General features: G+C 41.8%; 1 protein-coding gene across 4 annotated transcripts in view; it reads right to left on the reverse strand.

Annotated features, from left to right (window-relative positions):
* TTC1 (tetratricopeptide repeat domain 1) overlaps nucleotides 1-19,250 on the reverse strand; it is an 81,180-nt gene that overhangs the window by 53,265 nt on the left and 8,665 nt on the right. For 2 of the 4 annotated variants that reach the window (XM_032627421.1, XM_032627425.1), the window contains exons 3-4: nucleotides 1,626-1,865; nucleotides 185-549 (exon numbers count right to left, since the gene is read on the reverse strand). In XM_032627421.1, the coding sequence (XP_032483312.1) occupies nucleotides 185-517 (333 nt within the window). In that variant the 5' untranslated portion in view covers nucleotides 518-549; nucleotides 1,626-1,865. Of the gene's footprint in view, nucleotides 1-184; nucleotides 550-1,593; nucleotides 1,866-19,250 lie in introns of those variants that run through there. The other 2 variants (XM_032627423.1, XM_032627424.1) reach the window with 2 other exon arrangements.

A 19,250-nucleotide genomic window follows, 5' to 3' on the forward strand; every position in this document is an offset into this window, starting at 1 on the left:
TCAATGCTGCCCCACCATGCCACTGATTTATCTCAGATCCATCACTACTAAAACAATAAACATACAGATGGGCAAGTCACTCTTTACCACAAATGAAGCAGTCTATGATAGAGCATCAGTCACATGTATTCACTTTAAAAAGCAGTTTACATGACAGATCATGCACAATAAACAAAACAGTTACCTTTTTCTCTTCATCTGGCATGTTTTTTTCCAGTTCCATTAGGTATTCTTCATCTAGTTCAGAGGAATTCACATCATTATCAGGTTTGTTCTCAACCTTGCCCACTCCTGGCTCTTCCTTCTCAAATGAGGCACTTGCATCATGAAAGCACTCCTCTTCTTCTTGGTCCTCCTGGGGATGGGCCTCAACATCGCTAAGCACCTTGCTCTGGGAATGGTGATCTTTGGCATTAGACACTGGAGGGTCAACACGCTCTGCTTCCTGGAGCTCTGTTACTTTCAAACCATTGAACAGATCCTCTGGAACCCTACAGTTTTCTGACTTCTCCCCCATGCTGAATCAGTGAGGGAGGTGAAGCTGAAACTCTGGGAAAGAGAAAACATGTTAGGTAATGGTATCTATCTATCAAATCCTACCTATCGCACCTAAACAAACTTCTGCGTCAAAGCCCAAATCACACCCTAACTTCCTTTCACTGGAACTAATTCATTTATATATTCATACATAAAGGGTATCATACGCCCATAAATAACGCCAAATGTAATTTTAACTGATACCCTTTTCAGAACTTCTTATAAGCAACGAGACACCGATTTTAATGTGATTCTTCCACTTTCCACTGCTCTCAGTTTGTCGGGGTAGCAAAAAATAGGCAGAAGCGAAAACAATGGCAAGAAAAATGAAGCGTCTCTAATTTTTATTCAGAACGAATAGCCAGATCGTAAATAAGGAACCACGGCCTGTCTTTCCAGCACCACCACACGAAGCTCAAAAATAAGTTTCTGGTGGAGCTAAAAATACAATCTGTGCCAAAAGAATAATTATCAACTTCCCCCACATGCGTGTGGTAGAGCCAACGCAGGTTATAGTGGGAGGCCCTGGCTCAGGTGGCCCTAATCAGCATTCCCGAGGAGGTCAGAATCAGCCACGAAAAGCGTGGTTCTCAACCCTGGCTGCACAACGTTAACACCTGGGACGCTTTAGCAAGTTCTGCTGCCCAGATCTTATACTCCACAGATTCTGATTTGTTGCTCTGGCGTGGAGCCAGGGCCCCTGTATCTTTAAAAAGGCATCCCAGGTGATTCTCACGTGCAGCCAATTGAGAACCAGTGCTGTAGAAGCTGAGTCAGATCGTCAGCACCGCCGCCCCTCTGGTCGCAGTAAAATCACGCCAACGACCCTTGTGTTGCGACAAGAACCCGAATTCGCTCCAGCTCGTCCCAAGAAAACTTAAAACAGCACGATTTTATTACGGAGACTTTGCCTCCACAGCAACATTTTGTTTCTCCCCGCTCCCAGGTCTAGTGGAAAAACACAGGGGTTTGAGGCCTCAGAGTTGTGGGGGCCTCAGGCCCCCATAGGGCCACCCCACCCTTCCCAAAGGTTCGTCCCGTAGCTGTGTCCCTCACCGCCAAGAAAAGAGACCTGTGGGGCTACTCACAGCTTCACAGCTCCTCTCGTCCTCACCTTCTTCGCCTCTGAGATCCTCTACTTCCGCTCAGTCAGATGCTCTTCCGTCGGCGCTGACCAATAGCGTCGCTGTTGGCAAAGCATCCTGGGAAATGTAGTAAAACCTCAGGGTGACAGGGCGTTGCTGTCGCTGTGTGACGTCATTGTACGGGCTTAAATAAGAGCGACGGTTACCGTCTTGGGTTACGGCAAGAGTCCGCGCTACTACGCACTGCAGGAAAAAAAGGAAAAGAGAAAGGCTGTTTCTATGATGTTCCTTTTACACCTCCGTTACGACCTCTTTCATGTCAGCTATGCCGTGTATAGTAGCATGAACCTGAAGCATGAACCTTGTCCAGAAATAAAGCTTTCCCTCTTATGTTTCTCAAAGTGTGTCTTTCAAGGGGTCTACCGCTAGATAAAAACAGTGTTGACAATAATACTAAGTTGTTATCTGCCTTTTCCATACTCCTTCTTTCATGAACGTACAATGGATTTTTCTAAAGGTTATGTGTCCTGTGATAGTGCAATGAACTGAACGCAGAAGGAGTGATGAGACTCCAGATGTCTTCTATTAAGGCAGAGGTTAGCAAAACTGTAAAACAATGCCACTCTTCTCACTATATGTATTTTTTTGTTTTGGAAAACACAGTATCTATAAAAAGATTATTTATGTTGCATATAATGGGTGTATTGTTATCTTAATGGACAAATTAACATTAGAATGTTTTCATTTCTACTAGTAAATATTGATAGGTATAACTCACATAAACAAAAGCTTTTCGTGGTCCTCAATAATATTCGAGAGTGTTAAGTGGTCCTGGAACCAGAAGTGAACTGTTGGCCTATACATTCATTCAAGAAATGTTTACTGAATGTTTATTAGACCCCAAGCATTGCCCACTAGGAATACAGAATTGAGATATCCCTTAAGGTAGCCAGACATGTTACCAGCAAGAACAGCAGGGTATTAGTTAGTTTTCTATAATTCACAGAATCTATTGCAGAGATAGCTGGGAGGGACTTTTTCCAGAAGGATATCAAATTTATTGCTTCAATTTATGTCTAAATGAGGTTATGCATACAGTTATATTTTTGTGTAAATCAAAAGCTTTAATCTACTGAAAGTAAACATTAAAAATATATCAGAATTTTGGAAACCTTTTAATATTTCTTAATTTTCTAAATACAGCAAGAACTATAAGAAGGTACGTGGTTAGGTCTTATGATCTTTAAGAAGTCCTGTTAAATTCTGGTGTGATAGAAAGGCTATAAATTTCAGAGCAAACTAAATAAGTATATAAGTTAAATAAATGCATTACAATGTCAGCTTCTTTACTAGCTGTCCAACTTTGGACAATAATTCTAGTAGCTAACCTTGACTGATTATGTGCTTATTAGGTGCTACATGCTGTGAAAAATGCTTTAGATGGATTATTTGATTTCTAATTCTGGCTCTGCCACTTGACTAGCTGTGTGACACTGGGACAAATTACTTAATGCTTCTAAGCTTAATATATAAATTTACCTCATACGTAAAAATTGGGATGGGTAACAATGGTTCCTCCCTCTTTAGCTTTTTGGCAGAAAGAAATGATATAATCTAGAAGACAAGGACCCACAGGATTTGGCACATAATATTTAATTAATGTGAGAGACAATAATAACATGTGACAGGGCTTGTGACAATAGCTGTGTACTGGAAACCTAATAAGAAACAGTCCCTGCCGTCCCCCATCCCAAGGAACGCACAGGCTAGTGGGGGAGGGGAAAGGGGGGATAAAGGCACTACTGAGCCTAAAGGAAGAAGCAATCCATTCTTTTCTTTTAACATCAAGAAGAACAAACATCCAGTTGGACCAATTTGGTAGATCTTCACTAATAAGATATTTGAGTTAGTCTGTTGAAAGAGGAATAATTCATTAAGAGGACAAAAACTGGAGAGGCTGAAGGACATCTTGAAAATATTAGGAGCATTCTGGGGAATGATAAGCAGTCGGATGTTGCTGAGGTAGAGAGCGCAAAGCAAGAAACATTTTTAGAGATGCAAGCCCACCAGTCAATTCTGGGAACCATGGAGATTTTGTCTCTTTGTGCTTACAACCCCTCTGTAAAAGGAAAAGAAATGTTTTTCATCTAGAGGGCAGTTCTGTTATTTTCCCAGCGCAAAGACCATGTCTGTCTTGTTTACAGTTGTTAAGGGGTCAGTGAACATCCTGTTATCACATGGGTGAATGAACCTCTTTCAGGAATTTATGGCCAAAACACTGAGTAACTCAGTGCTCTGATGGGCTGTGTAAGAAGATTTTGAGACTTCTGGAACTTCCTTATACCATTGTTGTAAGAATTAAACACAGAAGGTGAAGGGCTTAAGATAGAAAAAAATACTTTAATATTAATAGCACTTAGCATGGCAAGTGCCCAATAAATATTTGCTGTTATTGTAATCATTATTATTAACGAAGGTATTATAGTATTACCACTATTATGACCAATTACTAATAGTAATTTAATTATTACTTGTGTTACTAATGATAACCAATAATATTATTAATAGTGATAATATGTGTGAAGTTTTCATTCACACCCCCCCAGACAAGGGACTGAGCACCTAAGTTTGTTGAAAGAGTGGAAGCTGAACATGGATGAATAGATAATGAATGAATGAATGCTAGGCAGCATACTAGACCCTGTGGTGGGTACAGCAATAAATCTGGAGAGTAGTAAAATAATCATTTACTCTTTGCTTTTCTCCCGGGGGGGCGGAGCAGCTGGGTGGTTTCTTAGTGGCACATGCCCATCTCTCAATCATAAGGAGTTGCCCACTTGGTCTGGGCCAGCTAGCTCTGGGCTGGGAGCAGAGCAGGGACTAGGAAGGGGGTAAGCAAGTCTCAGCAATGGGTAGAAGTGATGGAAGATATTAGAGAAGGAGTCTTATACTCAAGGGTGCTCCTCTGGGTCACTGGCATGGCAACGGGATTGTTGCCCAGTATGGTGGTTAAGAGTGTAAGTTCTAGTGTCAGACTGCCTGGGTTTGAATCCCTGCTCTGCCTCTTAGCAGCTGTGTGATATAATTTTGGACAAGTCACTAAACCTTAACACCTACCTCGGAAAGTTTCATGAAGCTTAAATGGGATAACGAACCTAAAACACTTTGTACAGACCCCAGCTCAAACTTTAACTGTATTTTAAATTAAAGCAATTTATTTTAATTGCTTTGTGGAGAATCTGCAGGCAGAGATGGAAATCACTCCTGCCTCTCCCAGTGACTTATTATGTACACACTGTACTAAAACTTTAGGAGGCTCTGTGCATCTATGCTCCCTGGAGCTAGAGATTTAAGTCTATGCTACACTGATTCAGTCCTTTTTGTGCTCAATGTGAATATATTAATACCACAAGGCTACTGAGCCCAGCTTTGGGGACAAGCTTTACACTCCGGTATCCTCTAAGTCCTGGGCTCCTTCTTCCAGAGTTGGGGTGCTTGAATTTGCTAAAGCAGGGTCCAATATCCAGGAATAGTCAGGGATGTATATAAAAATATATAATTAACAGGTAGATCCTGTATTCTTATAGTGTTTCCAAAGGATGCTATGGCTTTTTATTTTTTTCCAGTTCTAATTTTCAAATTGATAGGAGACATAATCAAGAGCTAACATCCTGTGCATGTAAATTTCTAGATTTCTGTTTCCCTGTGATCAGCATGTCCAATAGTAATAGATGTGAGACATGTATGTGTAACAGAGAAGAACAAACCTGACCCCATGTTAGATCTATTCCTTTAGCTCTAAACCTTGTGCTCTGTCGCCTGTGCTTAGTCATGCTGGCTCTGTACCTTCGTAAAAGAATGTTGCCTATAGCCTGCAGTAGACCAGACAGCTCGTTCTCAAGGCTCTGACCTTTAAAGGTATAACACTTTCCCATTAAAAAGTTGCAGAACAGAGAATAACATTTGGCTTGTTGGAGGTTTATAGGAACATTGTGACCACATCTATGTGGACAGCTGCAAGAATAAAGGATTTCTGGCATAAGAAGTTTGCAACAACTAGCCACATCCCCTCCCCTTTTAGTATGAAAGAAGCCTGAATTCTAACTCAGGTAAGATGGTTCTTTGGGACACTAGTCCACCATCTTCTCGGTCTGTTGGCTTTCTGAATAAAGTCACTATTCTTTGCCCCTCGTCTCTTGATTTATTGGCCTGTCGTGTGGTGAGCAGTACAAGCTTGGATTCGGTAATGTATGCAATTTTTAAAGTTCTAGCAGGGTGCTTCCTTGGTGGTGCAGTGGTTAAGAATCTGCCTGCTAATGCAGGGGACATGGGTTCAAGCCCTGGTCTGGGAAGATCCCACGTGCTGCATAGCAAGTAAGCCTGCGAGCCACAACTACTGAGCCCACGTGCCACAACTACTGAAGCCTGCATGCCTAGAGCCTGTGCTCCACAACTGGAGAAGCCACGGCAATGAGAAGCCCGCGCACTGCAACAAAGAAGAGCCCCCGCTCACCGCAACTAGAGAAAAGCCCGCGCACAGCAACGGAGAGCCAACGCAGCCAAAATAAATTAATTAATTAATTAAAAAAAAAACTTGAATCTGTACTCAGATTTCATAAAATTTACAGTTAAAAAAATAGATTCATATATCCAAAATTTTCAAAAATACTTCCCAAATGACTGAGTCAAATACTAGTTTTTTAATTTAAATTTAATTAATATGAAATAAAACCATTAATATGGTTGCACTAGTCACATTTCAAATGCTCAACAGCCACATGAAGCTAATGTCTACAGTACCAGAAAAGAGAGGCTTAGATCTTCCAGAAAAACAGCTAACTAACATTCATAGAGAACTTAGGTGTGTCGGGGGTGTGCGCATTATTTTACATTTGTAATTGTAGGTAATCCTTACAACAACCCTGGCCTCCCTACTTTCACCCTTTCTTCCTATGATCCCATCACCATGCAGTAGTAACCAGACTGATCTTTTAAACACACGAGTCCTGTTCAAGTCTTAACCATTTTCACTGGCTTCTCAGTCTGATTAGAATAAAATCTAAAATTCCTTGTCATGACCCATAAGGCCTATGTAAGCTGCTCTCTACCTACCTCTCTGACCTCATCTTGTACCACTGTCCCTCTTGGGTGCTGACTACTCTCTTCCTTCCTAAAACACAATATGTTCCCCATCTCAAGACCTTTCTGTTCCACTTTCCCTCTGCCTGATGCCATTAACAGCTCTTCCCATGGTTTGTTCATTCTCATTCTGCAGGTCTTGCCTAAATATCACTTAAGTAGCTCACTCTATTACATCACCCCGTTTCCTTCATACCATTTATCACATCTGTAACAATCTTGAGTATTTATTTACTTGATTATAATAACTCCTTCTACTAGACTGTAAGAGCCACAAGGATTGAGCTCCTGTCTGTCTTCTTTGCTGTGAAATCCACACAGCCCAGCACAATGCCTGCTGCACAATAGAAACTCAAATATTGTATAAATGGATGACATTGATAGGCATTATTATTACAAATGATAAGACTGAGGCTCAGAGAGGTTAAAAGTTTTCCCCAAGGTCACACAGCTAGTCAAACAGAACAAGGACATAAAGTTGGGTCTAACCACAAAGTCTGTATTTTTCTAAAGAACAAAAGGGGTGGGCAGATATAGTCACCTTAACTGTTAAAGGAGAAGTGGCTTTGAAGGTGATTTATATCTATAAAAAATATGGATATATACTTGGCAGGAAAACTCAGCAGTTTTTCATTGTTAAGCTAATGGCTCAGAGCCTGGTTAAAGATGAGGCCTTTAATGCTGGTAATGGATGGATGAAGGTACCATATAAAATGGAGTCTGACAGTCTTGGAGGAAGTCATGCAGAAGACTGCCAAGGCAAGCATCCTGCACCCACTTGCCCTACTGCCCAACCCCCCTCTGCCCTCAATCTTGGTCATTTGGATCAAGAAAGGGAATTCGTGCCCCAACCACAAATGGAATGACTGAGCTAGGACATTTTTTTCCCCTGGGACTCATCCGCTGGACCAAATAATTTATTCTGAGTTAGGACACATACTTCCAACCCTCACTTTACTATATTAAATGTCAATGCTTATTTTAAAGCAAAAAGCATTGTGTTCAGGATGTATAAAGCTTTGCAAGTTCAGGCAGCAGGCCAATTTTGGTCCAGCAGGTGTCAAGGACGGGAGTCAGAGGGAAGGATTGTTTGCTGAGTGCCAACTGGTTGTCAGGCACTGCGCTGAACATTTTCATCTGTCATTCCCCTCACTGAATCCTCCCAGGCTCCCATTTAAAGGGGGAGGAAATCTTTTCACTCTAGAAAGGAGACTGGTTTCTTTGTCATCCTTTGTTCAGGTCAAAGCAGAGCCAGTGGATATTGGGGGAGCTAAATAACCTACAAATTCCACAGCAAGAAGCTCTGTCCCAGGTTTCAGATCTCAGCTTAGAGGTCTCCTTTCTGGGGGCTCACATTTTAAAGAGGATGCCTCTAACCACACCCCACCACTCTAGTGATTCTCTTTCACAGGGCTCCATTTCATGAATCATGGCACATTAAAAAATTATTTTCAATTATTTTACTTACTTCTTGTCTTTTCTGCTACAGATAAAGCATAGCAGTTTTAGAGCAAGAGTTGGCAAACTTTTCCTGTAAAGGGACAGGTAGTAAATATTTTAGGGCCTGTGGGCCATGTGGTCTCTGCTGCAACTACTAGACTGCTATTATCACCTGAAAGCTGCCAAAGACACCATGTAAATGAATGAGAACATGTGTGTTCCATTAAAACTTTATTTACAAAAGCAGACATTGGGCTGGACTTGATCAGTGACTGTAGTTTGCCAATCGCTGTTTTAGAGCATGGATTGTGGCATCAGACTGGCTGAGACTGAATCCCAGCTCAGCCCCCGACTAGTCCTGTAAACTTGGACAAGCTCCTTAACTTTAATAAACTCCGCATTCCTTATCTATAATGTAACATGGGGTAACAGTATTTTCCTTCTAGGGTGATTGGGAAGCATAAATGAATTAACATAAGTAAAATACTAGAACAGAGCCTGTCTCTTAAAATTTTTAATGTTAATGACATTAGTCTTAAGTGTCAGGAGGGCAAAGTCCACATCAGTTGTGCTTGGCACAGTGCCTTGCAAAATGTAAGCAGTCAAGGAACACTCGTAAACAAATGAATGAGTAAATGAACGAATGAGTGAATGATCTCTCACTAGGATCATAAGAAAACCAGGGTTTATTCTCTGTTTTTATATATATATATATATATATATATATATATATAAGAAGGCTTTTCTTTTTCATTTTTAGTAGCATAAAAATTTCCCCTAATCCTAACTTTTAGCTGGGTTCTTCTCTATGAGGCTCAGACACCAGAATCAGATTGACATTTTCTCAAAGCCAGAAAAAAAGGGCAGCTTCCATTGTGCAAACCAGACATCCTCTGCGACAAAAACATCCCAGAGTATTTCCATGAATCCTTGGGGAAACCAATCAAAATACCAGCTTGTTTAGGAACCATCTTCCTTGGCCAAGCTGACTACCTCCCAGTATCCTGTGTCTTTGAGTTTAAGACTGTGAAAGCACTAAGTAACACCCTAAACATAATTTGAGGTCATTTCTAAAATATGATTTAGCAAGTTAAGATATTTGTAGATATTTACTTTGCTATTTAAAACATTAATTATGGGGGCCTCCCTGGTGGCGCAGTGGTTGAGAGTCCACCTGCTGATGCAGGGGACACGGGTTCGTGCCCCAGTCCGGGAAGATCCCACATGCCACGGAGCGGCTGGGCCCGTGAGCCATGGTCGCTGAGCCTGCGCATCCGGAGCCTGTGCTCCACAGTGGGAGAGGCCACAACAGTGAGAGGCCCACGTACCGCAAACAAACAAACAAACAAACAAACATTAATTATGGTCACCTCAGCAGATTTCTTGGATGAATAAATATTTGATAAATATTCACAGGTATTTTAAAGGCACAGATTATGAAACAAACCAACTTTCTCAATTTTCCTGTCATTTGTCCAATTATCCCTGTATTTAGAGATTACAGAGGAAATGACTGGCTGATCTATCATTTTTTCTTTTAAGCATGGTACATTGGCTTAAGTTTTTCAGAGCCTAAGGTATGGAGTTATATGACCCATTGGAGAAATCTCATTTTATCTCCTTGTGTTCATAAGTAGTTCCATCCGAGTGCATTTAAGGTGCAATTTCCCCTTTATTATTGAATTTTATACTAGTTCAATCCCACTCTGGCACTAGGAAAATATATGGCTGTCTCAGGACACTTGTCTAGAAGTGATAGAAAAACACCAGCACCTCTGGGAAATACGTCTAAGGTTGGATAATTTAATAACCCTTATCATTTACTTAGTACTTCAGAAGCTGACTGTGCATAATTGAAAAGGCATAAGCTCTGCATCTGTGTGTGCTCACATGCAGATTTCTCTGGTTCTCCTAGCAGTGCTTAATTAGATAAGGCAAGTATTATTCTCATTTTACAGAAGAGAAAACTAAGGAAATGGAGAGCTGAAGGGTCTTGTTCAGGATGACCATGATAGCTAGTGGCATAGTTTCATTTACAGCCAGAGGGACAAAGAGATCTCATATTTCAGAAGCTTTGTCTCATTTGTTCCATGGACTCCTTGGTAGTCTGCTGAAGGCTATGGACCCCTTCTTAGAAAATGTTTTTAAAGGCATAAAGCAAAATACACAGGATTATGAAGAAAATAAATTATTCTGAAATATAGTTACTAAAATATGAGAAAAAATTTGTAAGGTAGATCTATATAAATGTATGTCTCTTTATTAACACATTAAATATGGCAGGTCTAATAACTACCATAGTTTTTTTTTTTTTTTTTTTTTTTGCGGTACGCGGGCCTCTCACTGTTGTGGCCTCTCCCGCTGCAGAGCACAGCCTCTGGATGCACAGGCTCAGTGGCCATGGCTCATGAGCCCAGCCGCTCCGCGGCATGTGGGATCTTCCCGGGCCAGGGCACGAACCCGTGTCCCCTGCATCGGCAGGCAGACTCTCAACCACTGCGCCACCAGGGAAGCCCACTACCATAGTTTTGAGGTAGTGATGAACATAAATGATAACTTAACATGTCTGAAACAACTATAATATGCTCTAAAATATCTGTGATTTCTTTTGGAGAAAAAGTCACAGATTCTCCTAATATTACTGTGGTCCGTTGCCTACAGTCATAATAGAAGGAAATGCTAAATTTCAAGTAGAGGTTAGGGAAAATAGGAATGAAATAGTTTTCCCCATCCAAATTCACAACCCTTCTCCCTGAATTTTATCCATGGTCCCGACAAGGTTCTGTAGACCTTAAGTTAAGAACTCCTTCTCTAGTCTAGTCCTTCATAAAGCAGATGAGAAAACTGGGGGCCAGAGAGAGAAAGTGATTATTTAGGATTGCTTAGCTATGTAATAGCAGGGATAAAACTAGAACCCAGGGCTTCCCTGGTGGCGCAGTGGTTGAGAGTCCACCTGCCGATGCAGGGGACACGGGTTCTTACCCCGGTCCGGGAAGATCCCACATGCCGTGGAGCGGCTGGGCCCGTGAGCCATGGCCGCTGAGCCTGCGCGTCCGGAGCCTGTGCTCCGCAGCAGGAGAGGCCACAACAGTGAGAGGCCCGCGTACCACACACACACACAAAAAACAACAACAAAAACTAGAACCCAGGGGTTGAAAAGGCCTTCCTTACAGGGCTATTATGAAGAGTAAATACAATAATATATGTAAATGCTGGCACAATATCAGGCACACAACAGCCATCTTGCAAAAAACATGGCCACCTGATGCAGTAGAAGCACACAGAGATGGGACTTTCTGGAAATCTCCTTAAATAAAAGGGGGACAGAGTCAGCTGTATGTGCCTTTTGCCCGTGTCCCTTTCCTTTTCCTGCCTGGAAGAGAGACATTGCGTCCACATTAGAAGGACAGTACAGGCAAATGCTAGAAGGGACACGGGGCTCTCCTCATGGTATGGAGCGGCCGCATTAACCCTGGGTCACCTACCCCCAGACTTCTCACACGACAGAAAAAAATCTGACTTGCTCAAGCCACTGCTACTTGTGTTCTGTTATGTGCAGCCAACTCCCTCACTGACACACAGCTCTTGCTGGCTGGGTGGCTGACTGTCTCTGAGCTTCTCACTCTGTAAGCGCAACACCAAGGTTTTCTGGTGAGGATCAGAGGATACGTAGAACTTAACGCAGTGCCTGGCCCAATTTCAAGTGCAGAGTTAAAGGCAGCTGTTGCTACTATTTCTGTTTCAGTGTCTCGCAGTTCAGTGCTCTTTCTTCCGTATTGGCTCACAGCTTCAAAACCACACTCACTATTCCCATCTACCCCCCACCTACCCCCAGCACCCCTCTCCCCTCCCTCTGGTACACATGCCTCTAATTCAGCCTTGATTAAATGCTTATCATGTCTCACAGAAAGGAACAGTTTATGAAAATGCTGACAGAGGCAGAACACCTAATAATTAGTGGCTAACAACCACAGACATGGAAGCAGTTAGGAGGTTTATATAAATTCAGGGGATGAAAGCAACTTCTCATTTATTCCTCAGACTTCTTGCATAAGCCCTTGAGATGTTATTTCTGCCAGCAATGCTGACTTCACAGGAAGAATGTGGGATGAGAAGTGAGTGGTTGTAGGGGGCTGTGAATACCCCTTCCACCCCGCTCCAAACACCCCTTCAACCCCGCTCCTGTGGCCACTCTGCTGGACCTTTACCATCAGAGCTGGGGCCCTACGGGTGGTCCTCTTGGCCTATGGTCTTGTCAACAGGACGGCACTATTTCCCCACCTGGTCCTTTCCTTCCTTGGACATCCCTTTCCCCAGCACTGATGGATTGGGGACCACTTGGGATGCTAATGCCTTCCAAAGTAGGCTTCCTGAGCCATGGGGCCTAGAAGCGAGGCACATGGCTCTCTACACTCAGGGCTGTCTGGGCCTCTGAAAGTGTACTGGGCAGGCTAAAATTTGGCACCCCTTCCAATTAATATCCTCTTATCATCATCTGTTAAAATAATATCACTAAAAAAATTCAGGTAGGAGGAAAAAAATGCCGGTAGAAGAAATAAGACTAAATTGGAATCCCAGCACCACTCCCCAGAAGTGATATTAGCAACAGTTTGCTGCATATCCTTCCAGAAAATTTTCATACACTGTAATGGACTGAATTGTGTTTCCCCCCTAATTCATATGTTAAAACCCTAACTCCCAATGTGACTGTATTTGGAGATAGAGCCTATAAGGAGGTAATAAAGGTTAAATGAGATCATAATGGTAGGGTCTTACTCCAATAAGACTGATGACCTTATAAGCAGAGGGAGAGACACCAGGGATGCGTAGGCCAGGGAAAAGGCCATGTCAGGACATGGTGAGAAGGCAGTCATCTGTAAGCCATGGAGAGAGGCATCGGAGAAACCTACATTGCCAACACCTCGAGCTTAGACTTCCAGCCTCTGGAACTATGAGAAGATAAGTTTCTGTTATTTAAGCCACCCAGACTGTGGTATGTTGTTATATGGGCAGGACGATTTATCAAAATATTTCATTGTGCTTAAACTCTCTATTTCTTCCTTCCCCCTCTTACTAAGGAGGCAGTCGGCATTTGCAATTCCTTAGCTCAGGGGTGGCTGAAGTGTCTACCTCCTTAAGAGGTTTTCTTCACTTCCATTCCCAGGAGTACTATACATGTTTGCCAACATTCTCTCCAAAAGTATATTGTCAAACTTTGCCCTTCAGATTTTGTTTAGTGGGGATGAATGAACAGATTTTCTACAAATACAAATGCATAGGGAATTCCCTGGCAGTCCAATGGTTAGGACTGCACTGCCACTGCAGGGGGCATGAGTTCAATCCCTGGTCAGGGAACTAAGATCCCGCAAGCCACGCGGCACAGCCAAAAAAAAGAAAAAAAAAAAAAAAAACCAAAACACATAGAAATAGATTAACCACCCAGTAGGGCCTATTAATGTTCTAAGAAAAAAATCCAGGGGAGCATCTCTTATTGTTCCATGTACTTATTCTCTTGTTAACTCTCTTTTGTGATTTTTCTGAATCAGACAACTTTTGGGGAGGTAGGTTAAAGGGTACAAAATTAAGATTATTTAACAAATTATCCAGGTCCATTATTTAGTTTCAAAGTTTCACCTCTGGTGAGGTGCCCACTGATTTTGTGAGGCTAACTTCAATTATTTTCAGCATACTTTAGTTCTACCCCACCTGCATGGTTCAAATGAATTAATCACTCTTTACCACCAGGCACTTAGGAAGAAAACAAATTAATTATTTTCTGGTGTGGGCAAAAAGGAACAGCAAGAAGCAACATCAACTATCTACCTTCCACTCCTCTTTCGCCTGACTTCAGGGCAGAAGACACCCACAGACTGAGACCTATTTTCTAGGTGGAGGTCTCTTACCGAAAGTTTAACACTCCTTCTGGATCAGTGCGTAGAACTTTGGTCTCCCCCTCCTGTGTCTGGGAGTCCCAGGATAGGGCTGCTTGTGAGGCCATGTGCTGATGGATACATACAAACAGTCCCGGGGTTCAACAAGGACCCCTCCCATGCCTGACCTTCCAGTCTTGTCCCTTAGCTTCCCACCACCCATCTCTTCCAAGTTTGTAAACAGGACTTTTCTACTCTAGGAGCTGAGTTCAGTTAAGGAGGCTCTTCTTTTGTCTGGGTTCTGCTGGGGAGTTGTACGAAGTTATATCTTGACTTGTGATACCTTTTGAGCCAAAACATAATCATCATTTGAATACCTATTTTTTTTTAAACTCTGTTTTTAAAGGGAGAAGAAACATTTGTATGAGAATGTTCCCAGGCACAGGCAGAACTAGAGCTTTACGCAACCTACTCTTTGCCATGATTACCAATGTTTTGTTGACTCTGACCAAACACGTGCACTGTACAGAGTTAGGTCTATGTTAGGAAAGAGTGGATTCTAAAAAAAATCTCCCCATCAAGAACTGCCTTTTAGAGCAGGAATGAGACCAATTAACTTGTCCACTAATTTATCCCAGTGATGTTTTAGCATTTCTTATAGATCCTCCCTCCCCTCAGGAAGCTACAGAGCTGGTTTGCTATTTAACCCAGCTGTCTATGCTAAAGTCCTGGGGCTCTCAAGGCATCAGTTTGAAGGACATTGGAAACTCCTCAAAATGTTTTATCTAGGAAGATTTTTCTAAGAACTAAAGCACAGAGAGCTGCTTTTATTATACCTTAAAATGAACGGCCCTTTAGATCTTAGATTTAGAAACAGTACTTATTTGGGGGCTTCTTAGTAATCCCTGCTCTGAGGGGCTCCTTGAATAGGATGAATGATGAGAAGAAGTCTGAGTGCTTGTGGAGGCTGCCTGGAGAGCTATTATGACCTCTTCTCACAGGAACGGACTCTGCCAGTAGCATCCTCTTGGGAGGGTAACTGGGACGAGCAGGGTGAGCACAACTCATGAAGACCTGTTTCTAACAGATCCTCTCACTTCGGGAGGATGAGGTGGGGTTTGAGAAGCAGTGAGTCTGATCAGGTTGATTGATTCTTTTCACCATTCATCCATCCCTTCCCCTGCTGAGGATTTCTGTGAGGGAGTCACAGCTGAGTCCCCAGTTACCCTCAAGGTCAGCTTCAAGGGCCTTGGATGAGAAGCCAGTTCCTGTCTCCTCAGCTTTAATTTCCAAGCCGCAGGCCTCCCTGGCTCACTCCCCTCGCTCCATCACAGTGACACAGTGACAGGGTGGGAGATGGGTGAGGGCTGGTACTAGCCGAGTCTTAGCCAGAACTTTGTCCACAGCCCATAATTTACACAGGTTTGATGGCCTCTAGACCCTGAGAAGTAGCAGCAGTAATTGAACACTGTACTGTTTCCCACACTTCAGTCATTAGCATAGCCACACCATGATTTTTGCTATTTCTGTGGTCCTCTATTATTTTAAAATATATATTTAAAAATAATTTCCCCACTTAATAAAAATTTTTTTTTTCGCGGTACGCGGGCCTCTCACTGTTGTGGCCTCTCCCGTTGTGGAACACAGGCTCCGGATGCGCAGGCTCAGCGGCCATGGCTCACGGGCCCAGCCGCTCCGCGGCATGTGGGATCTTCCCGGACCGGGGCACGAACCCATGTCCCCTGCATCGGCAGGCGGACTCTCAACTACTGCGCCACCAGGGAAGCCCTAAAATCTATTTTAAAAGAAAAATTTTATGTAATCTGCATAGTTGAAATACTAGTGCCACTTGCTCCAAAGAGAAGTTTTCAACAAAAGTAAATACAATGAAAACAAAACAATATGATTAAAATTGAGCTCTGAGGCTGCCTATCTAAAGGGCTGCGCCTGAGGTGTGCTTTCTCTGTACCTAAACAAGAGATGGGGGGAGGAAGAGAGAGAGAGAGAGGTTGAGAGAAAGCGTTAGAGGGGTGATAGGGCTTTACTAGTATCAAAGTCAGACTTTCAATTTGACGTAATGGGAAGGACTAAAAGACACTGAAAAGAGTTACTTCCTCATTTTATGGTCTAATATTATTGCCTATTCAGTGTTTTACTTAAGTCATCCTGTGGGTGGTCAGAGAGCAACGTACACTAGCTGAGCAGTTATGGCATCTTAAAAAGTTAGGACCAGAAGCATGTAATGAAATCAACTTCCTTCTTGCATAGATGAGGGGATATGAGGACAAACTAAAATTTTTTATTATAGTAAAATACACATAACATGAAATTTACTATTAGTGACATTTAGTATATTCACAGTTTTGTGCAACCATCACCGCCATCTAGTTCCAGAACACTTTCACCACCCCAAAGGCCTCCCTGTACCCATTATCAGTCATTCCCCATTTCCCCCTCTCCTAGCCCTGGCAACCACTAATCTGATTTCTGTCTCTATGGATTTGCTGACTCTAGATGTTTTATATAAATGGAATCATGCATCTGGCCTTTTGTATCTGGCTTCTTTCACTTAGCATGATGTTTTTAAGGTTCATCCATGTTGCAGCATGTATTAGTACTTTTCATTCCTTTTTATGGCTGAATAATATTCCATTGTATGGATATACCACATTTTGTTTATCCATTCATCAGCTGATATACATTTGGGTTACTTCCACCTTTTGGCTATTGTGAATAGTGCTGCCATGAACATTCACATACAAGTTTTTGTTTGAGTCCCTGTTTTCAATTCTTTTGGGTATATACCTAGGAGTGGAATTGTCAGGTCAAATGGTCATTCTATGTTTAAGTTACTGAGTAACTGCCAATCTGTTTTCCATAGGGGTTGTACCATTTTACATTCCCACCAGCAATGTACAATGGTTCCAGTTTCTCCATATCATTGTCATCACATGTTACTTTCTGGGCTTTTTGTTGTTGTTTTAATTATGGCCATTTTAGAGAGATGGAATAACTAACTTTGATGGAACACTAATTCTCCGTTTCTTCTCTAATTAATTCTCCACTCAGCAGCCAAATTAATCTTTCCAAAATGCACATCTGATCACATCACCCACTTTTTTGATCCCAATCTCTTAGGATGAAGACAAAAAAACCCACCTAAAGTCCTCCAGACCCTGCATGGTCTGGTCCCTGTCTGCCTTTCAATCAGCACCATGAACACTGGCCTTTCAGAAAGCATCCTCTTGCCAGAGCATGGGCTGTTCCCTCTGCCTGGAATGCTCCCTTTCCCACTCTTTCAAAGCTTAGCTCAGGTTTCATTTCCTCAGGAAATCCACCCCCAACCAGGCCAGAGGGCTGGTCCTCAGCTGTCAGAGCACTGTGCATCTTGCCTTTTTAACACTTACCCCTGTCTGCAGTTACACATTTATTCATGTCATTATTTGATCCTGTCGGGGAGCTCCACCTTCACTCTGCTTGCAGAGCAGAGTCAGCCAACGAAGCTTTGGACATTGCTTGAACATGGAGCAATTGTCTTTTCTCTTTTCCATTCAGTCCTCCCAAGGAAGGAGGACAAATTTTTCCTTTCTCTGCATTCCTTTGCTCAAAGACCAACTTTTCCTCCCCAAAAGCCTCATCAACCATGCAGAGCTGTCTGCCGGGTTTGCTTGATTCTTAAATTCAAAATTTACTTATAGGACAATAAAAAGCATGAACACTGTTAAGGAAATGAAAAGACAAGACAAACTGGGAGAAAATATTTGCAAAGCACGTATATATCAAAAGAATTGGGCCTAAGATATATAAAGAGCTCTTAAAAATGAATAAGAAGATTTAAAAAAACAATAAGAATGAGCAAAAGATTTGGACACATGACCAAAGATGTACGGAGGGCAAATAACACAAAAAAGATGTTCAATATCATTAGTCATTAGGGAAATGCAAATTAAAGCCACAAGGGAAACTATACACCTACTAGAATGACTAAATTTGAAAGGACTAACAATACCGATGTTGGTGATGAGGTGGAGCTTCTAGAAATCTCACACATTCTTGGCAGGAATGCAAATGGTACAGCAATTTCGGAAAACAGTTTGGCAGTTTTGATAAAGTTACCATACGACTCAGCAATCTCACTGCTAGGTATCTACCCAAAAGAAAGGAAAACAGACATACATTCACACACAAAGACTTGTAGGCAAATGTTTACAGTAGTTTTATTAATAATACCCCCAAACTGAAAACAACCCAATGTCCATAAACTGGGGAATTAATAAACAAATTGTGGTTTATCCATAAAATGGAATGCCACTCATCAATAAAAAAGAAATGAATTACTGATACATGCAAAACATGAATGAAAAGCATAATGCTAAGTGGACAAAGCCAGATACAGAAGGTTATATACATATGAAAAAGTTTTGTGTTTCAGATGCTAGAAAGACCTCCAAACAGCTCACAAGATTCCACTCTGAGAGACACAGGGTCTGGACAGCAAGGTGGGGAAGCAGCGTAGGGTTGTGGTGGTGTGACGTATTGGGAGATTGGGATTGACATATATACACTAATATGTATAAAATAGATAACTAATAAGAACCTGCTGTATAAAAAATAAATAAAATTAAAAAAAAAAAAAAGAGAGACACGGGGTCTGATGAGGTGACTAAGACTCAGGTTTCCCATATTTAGTTCCTCCAGGGAGGATTTCATCTGTATGACACTGGGGAAAACTGTAGGGAAGATCAGTGGTTTCTAGGACTGAAAGTGGGAAGAGAGTGACTGCATAGGCGCATGAGAGAAATCTGGGGAGTGTTGAAAATCTTCTACATCTTGATTTTGGTATTGGTCACACGAATGCATACGTTTGTCAAAATTTATCAGACCATACTCTTAACAAAAGAGTTAAAAAATTTTTTAAACCATTAAAAAAAAATTGAAGTATAGTTAATTTACAATGTTGTGTTAGCTTCAGGTGTACAGCAAAGTGACTCAGATATATATATATATATATATATATACACACACACATATATATACACATATATATGTATATATATATATTCCTTTCCAGACTCTGTTCCATTATAGGTTATTACAAGGCATTGAATATAGTTCCCTGTGCTATACAGTAGGTCCTTGTTATCTATTTTATACATAGTAGTGTGTATATGTTAATCCC

This window comes from Phocoena sinus, chromosome 3 (assembly GCF_008692025.1).
Source record: "Phocoena sinus isolate mPhoSin1 chromosome 3, mPhoSin1.pri, whole genome shotgun sequence".
Classification (NCBI taxonomy): Eukaryota; Metazoa; Chordata; class Mammalia; order Artiodactyla; family Phocoenidae; genus Phocoena; species Phocoena sinus.